Source organism: Sinocyclocheilus anshuiensis, unplaced genomic scaffold (assembly GCF_001515605.1).
Source record: "Sinocyclocheilus anshuiensis isolate Anshui unplaced genomic scaffold, SAMN03320099.WGS_v1.1 scaffold1626, whole genome shotgun sequence".
Taxonomy (NCBI): domain Eukaryota; kingdom Metazoa; phylum Chordata; class Actinopteri; order Cypriniformes; family Cyprinidae; genus Sinocyclocheilus; species Sinocyclocheilus anshuiensis.
Genome location: NW_015547254.1, coordinates 623,362 through 629,333, shown reverse-complemented (window position 1 = coordinate 629,333; position 5,972 = coordinate 623,362). Strand labels below are relative to the sequence as shown.

General features: G+C 34.0%; 2 protein-coding genes across 3 annotated transcripts in view; one reads left to right on the top strand and one right to left on the bottom strand.

The window, feature by feature from the left end:
* Positions 1-3,441, top strand: part of LOC107701668 (palmitoyltransferase ZDHHC23-like) — a 6,442-nt gene extending 3,001 nt beyond the window's left edge. The window contains exons 4-5 of one of the 2 annotated variants that reach the window (XM_016503725.1): positions 1,051-1,209; positions 3,093-3,441. In XM_016503725.1, coding sequence (XP_016359211.1) covers positions 1,051-1,209; positions 3,093-3,366 — 433 coding nt within the window. In that variant the 3' untranslated portion in view covers positions 3,367-3,441. Of the gene's footprint in view, positions 1-1,041; positions 1,210-3,092 lie in introns of both variants that reach the window. The other variant, XM_016503723.1, reaches the window with a different exon arrangement.
* Positions 3,442-3,817: 376 nt separating this feature from the next.
* The window catches only part of LOC107701624 (coiled-coil domain-containing protein 191-like), a 12,245-nt gene continuing 10,090 nt past the window's right edge, over positions 3,818-5,972 (bottom strand). Inside the window, 3 exon segments of the mRNA XM_016503664.1 lie at positions 3,818-4,664; positions 4,824-4,978; positions 5,885-5,965. Coding sequence (XP_016359150.1) covers positions 4,493-4,664; positions 4,824-4,978; positions 5,885-5,965 — 408 coding nt within the window. The 3' untranslated portion in view covers positions 3,818-4,492.

Below are 5,972 nucleotides of genomic sequence, written 5' to 3'. Positions count from 1 at the left end.
TATGCATGTATAAATACACACACATACAGTATATATTTTGAAAATATTTATGTTTATACATTTATATATTCATGTTCTTATATTTTATATTATATATAAACATTTAATATTTAATACATAAACATAACATTTTTCTTAAATACATGCATGTGTTTGTATTTATATATACATAATAAATATACACATACAGTATATTATGTAAACAAAAACTTATGGATGCGATTAATCGCAATTAATCGTTTGACAGCACTAAATTATATATATATATTACACACACTGCATAAATACATTAAAATATTATATAATATACATAATATATATATATATATAATATACTTTAAATATTAATTTTCATGTTTTTGTCAAATTTGTTATTTATATATATAGCTACAGTACTGAAAATCCAACAAGATTCATCAAGAAGTAAATAATAAAACGTAATGACATTTTGGGAGAATATTTGAATTGATTAAAAAAATGCAAAAAACATTAATGTTGCTAGAATAGGGCTAATTTTCATGCAGTATTTTTCATGCCCATCAAATATACTTCATTTTTATGTAAATGCACACATTAGCATTACCAGCATTTTGCTTTAGTTATTGACCCATCTTTAGCATCTAATATTAGATATTGTATACTGCATGAAGTCTTATCTGCATACTCTTATAATTTTACTTTCCTAGAAACAAAACAAAGAATGTAATCCTTAATGAAATCAAAGAGTGCACAGTTACCAGAATTCCTGTATCAGTTGGGTTAGCTCATGTGCTATGCACTGAATATGCTCATTGTTATGTTGGAAATCTCAGAACATTCTAGTTGTCCATTTATTATGTTATGGATTAATATGCAGTAATCAAACTTTGTTTTTTGTGTTCAGCGCAGCTGTAAAATGTCTTGTTCTTCATGTAAACATGTGTACTGGAGCCAGTGAGGTGATCTCACCCTCTGCATTCATCTTACTCTGTGTAAGTGATATGTGAAAATGATCTCCAGGTCTCAGTTCAGTGGCTTGTTTGTCGTTTTGGTTTGCGTTAGGATCAACAGCTGTGTGGGGCAGGACAATCACCGCAATTTCCTTCTGACACTTGTTTTCTTTCTGCTGACATCGCTGTACGGGATCAGTTTGGTTCTTCGAAGCGTGTGTTCCGACCAGAATGTAATGACTGCACTGTTCTACTGTCCTGACGTCTACAACCAGTTCAGGTTTGGATCCAGATATACAAACTCACAGAAATGCTTTCTGTTCTATTTAATTCAATTGGTTCTGACCCTCTTTTCAGACCTTTCTTAACACCTCTGTTCCTTCCAGTTCATTAGTTATTCATGAAAAAGTCACTTTACTGCTTCAAATGCACCATATCAGTATTCAGCAGAATTGTTGAGGGTTAAGTGAACAAACTGAACAAAAATTAAGTCTTTCCCAAACATCATCTGCCATTCTTCACACAAACACAAAGTCCTGCCCAAAACTTATGCCGCTGGTTAAAGGAATAGTTCACCTATAAACCAAAATTTGCCGAAAATGTACTCACCCTCAGGCTGTCCAAGATGTAGAGGAGTTTGTTTCTTCATTGGAACAGATTTGGAGAAATTACATTACTTGTTCACACAGATCCTCTGCAGTGAATGGGTGCCGTCAGAAAGAGTCCAAACAGCTGATAAAAACATCACAATAATCCATGAATAATCAGCATAACTCCAGTCCATCAATTAACATCTTGTAAAGCGAAAAGCTGAATGGTTGTACTAAACACATTTTTGGGTGTACTGTTCCTTGAAGACAGAAGTTGTGGGCTGCAGTGCACTATTTTAGTATTATTTATATATGATTATTTATTCATATTTTGAATTATCTTTTAAATTCACACACACACACTTACGTTATACCAACTACTTTTCAATTACAACTACTCATACAGCCCACACATCTGGCTTTGCAAGTGGACAGACGGGCCCAGAAAACCCCCTCTTGCTCTGCCTGCAGACCTCATTTATATAAGGCTCAGCTCCATCAGTGCTCATTACACTAAAGTAAACCTAGACATTTCCTGTCCTTGGAGACCTACACAACTGCTAGCCAGTCATTATCTCGTTTGCAGTTTCTACCCGAGTTTGTTAAATATTTTTTTCCTTGTTCAAATATAATGACATAAGGTATTTTACATTATAGATGGCAGGCAATTTACCTATTAAATTGATCTTAAAGAATTCACCCAAAATTGATGACTCAGGCCATCCAATATGTAGAGGAGTTTGTTTCTTCATTGGAACAGATTTGGAGAAATTACATTACTTGTTCACACAGATCCTCTGCAGTGAATGGGTGCCGTCAGAAAGAGTCCAAACAGCTGATAAAAACATCACAATAATCCATGAATAATCAGCATAACTCCAGTCCATCAATTAACATCTTGTAAAGCGAAAAGCTGAATGGTTGTACTAAACACATTTTTGGGTGTACTGTTCCTTGAAGACAGAAGTTGTGGGCTGCAGTGCACTATTTTAGTATTATTTATATATGATTATTTATTCATATTTTGAATTATCTTTTAAATTCACACACACACACTTACGTTATACCAACTACTTTTCAATTACAACTACTCATACAGCCCACACATCTGGCTTTGCAAGTGGACAGACGGGCCCAGAAAACCCCCTCTTGCTCTGCCTGCAGACCTCATTTATATAAGGCTCAGCTCCATCAGTGCTCATTACACTAAAGTAAACCTAGACATTTCCTGTCCTTGGAGACCTACACAACTGCTAGCCAGTCATTATCTCGTTTGCAGTTTCTACCCGAGTTTGTTAAATATTTTTTTCCTTGTTCAAAGATAAATCTTGTATATACTGTGTGTGTGTGTGTGTGTATATATATATATATATATATATATACACACACACGTTTTTTATTCTATTTAATTTCAGTTCAAGTAATTTTAGTATTGCAACTTTAAAATTAAGATGAAAGTTTTGATCCTCAAGTTCACACAGTTTCAGTATGACTGTTCATAACAGCATTTTTAGTATTTAGAGAATAATAATAATAAAATGAACCTATTTGTCTCCGTCTTTCTGTTTATCAGTTCTGCTCTGTGTTTCACCTGTGCCTGGTACAGCTGTGTTGTGTCAGGAGGTTTGCTGCACCTGCTGCTCTTGCAGCTTATCAACGTCAGCTTCAACGTGACCGAACGGGAGGCGCGTCTGGCTTTGAGAGAGAAAACCGGTCGCAGCCTTCTCTGGGGTCTGATCATCGACACCGGCGTTTACTCAAGAGGCTTCCGTAGTAACTGGATTGGATTCTTGACCATGAGCAAGGCTTCAGAGCCATCAAATCATAAACCATCAGATCTGGTGTAGAAATTCAGCTCTCAGTCTCCGCTGATGGAAAACAATCGAACTGGTCTTTCAAGTGAATTATCACCCATATACAACACAGTGAAGTATAATATTGTGCTACTTAATGCCTTCAACATTCATTCCAGAGTCAGTTTTATGGCTCTAGACATTGTGCTCAAGGTCTCATAAACAGTCAGTTGAATTGTGTGGATCACTAGATGGCAGTGTTGTAGTATGTTACATCTCTACCAGTTTATTTCAACATCAAGTACACCATTACTCCGGTGTAGTTAGTGTTTACCAGCTTGGCATTCCAAATATTATGTAAAGTTCTCACGAAATATATATTTTTTATGATTAATATTAAGAATTCATAAGAATGAATAAGTATCATAAATAGTATATTAATTTTCTTCCATGATTTGTCATGTTTTGACAATAATTTTTCTAAAATATATAAAAAAATGTTTTTAGTAATTTCAATCATAGGGAACCATGTGTGACTTGCATTTACAATTAGAGGAAAACAAACTAACAAATATCACACATTTTTGGTTTACATTCACTGCTAGTTGGCTCTATTATAGATTTTACTGGCTAATATTTGTTCCCTCAACTCCAAAGTGTGTCTTATGTGAACAAACATTGAATATCAAGCCTTATTTAGTGCCTATTTGGAACATCAGAAGTGATGCAACACTGCATCTATATCCAGACAGCACACAGCTTTAAAACTGTCATCTCAGTATGAATGTTTTATGTGGAGCTTCATGTTTGTTATTTGAGGTCTTTGTGCCTGTGTGTGTATTTTCTTTTCATGTGCTTCAACTGGGGACAAATCTGTGGCATGTCCCATCCAGCTATTTTTTGATGTGCAGGAATTATTGCAGCGTTTTTTAATCAAAGTTGGCTTCCTTTCATTAAATGCCTTCTAAAGAAACTGCTAAAGAAGCACTTCAGAATCCGGATGTTTCTTTGTCCCATGTGAGACGGTTTTATAATGTAATGCATTCCATTCTACAAGTTGTTCGATTAAACTGTACCATGGAAAAATAAACACGCGTAAAATGATTAAACATGGTGGCTCATCAAGCTGCAGATGTTTTCAGTGTCATTTGATGATGTCATGTAAAGCCTGTGTGTGCAGTTAAAGAGGATTTACGGAGCGCCACGGGGAGTCAATAGGGGAGGAGCGGAAGTCGGGCAAAATCTCTGCCACTTTACGTCTGAGCTGCTCTCTGCGTGCCTCTCTTTCTTTCTGTTCTCGCAGGACAACAGGAAGACGCCTCCAGCCAGCAAAACGCTTCTTGACAGCTCTCCTACAAAGCCCAGAGAGCCAATGTCAGAGCAAACATACATTAATTTTTCTAAATACTGAAAATACTAAATAACCCATACATTTCTTTTTCTACTATCTTTAGAAAAGACATTTTGGCCTTATGGTGCATTAAAAGTGTCACATTGAAAGACGTGTTGACCTGCTGTTGTGCTGCTCTGCCCGTTGCTCATTGTCCCAGGCTGTGATTCGCTCCTCTGTAGCGTGATCCATCAGGGCCATGAACACCTTCTTCTGGGTCCGTGTCCTGTGAAACCGCTCTGCACGTGCTTCCAGTATAAAGCGCAGATCTTTTAACTGGCAAGTATTCAAATCAAACATAGACAATTGCTCATAACTAAAGATAAGGGTTTATTAATATCACTAACCCTAAATATTAAACATAGACACATTGATGTAAGCTCTTTTTGTTGTGTCAGTAATAATAAATCACAAAGTATAACTTAGCAACCACATAGCAACCTGGTGATGAGTTTTAGGGAAGCAAAATTGATAATTTCTTCTATTCATAAAACGTAAAGACAATAAAAATAATACCATTTGTATGTATTAATTTCAATGCAATTATATATTTGAAATTAATTATAAATAATACAATATTATCCTTAAATTATATGTATATTTATATTAAATTTATTATGATTAATATAAATTAAATGTGTGTATGCCTATAAATATGTCTTAATAGTACTTATATTAAATTAATAAGACTACTTTTAAACAAACATTTACATTAAAATAATGAATACGGACTATACCAAATTTAGTTTTCTAATGGAATCTGTTATCGTTTTATTCATTTATAAAAAAAAATACAATTATTTATTTATGTGTACAAACTATTATTTTTTATGTCTAAAATGTCTATAAATATATTCTGTATATTTATATTAAATTGATAAGATTGTTTTTAAACAAACATAACTCTTAATATTCACATAATTATAAATATTTAAATAATGAATAAATAATACATATGTATGTAATATTATTATAAATACATTTATAATATATATAAATAATTATATAATATATATATATATATATATATATAAATAATTTTATTATTTAAAAATCAACAAGACCTTTTGTTGGCTAAACCAAATATCACTACAGAAATGATGTTGTGTCAAAATCTGAAGCTTTTCTAATCATTCACAGTTTCCTACCAGTCTGTGTGTGTGTGTGTGTGTGGCATTTTACCCTTTTCCAGCTACACACAACCCTCTGAAGTAAGATCCGGTGATACAGCTGGTTGGCACTGGCCTCTCTCTCTGCATGGGTCTCATCC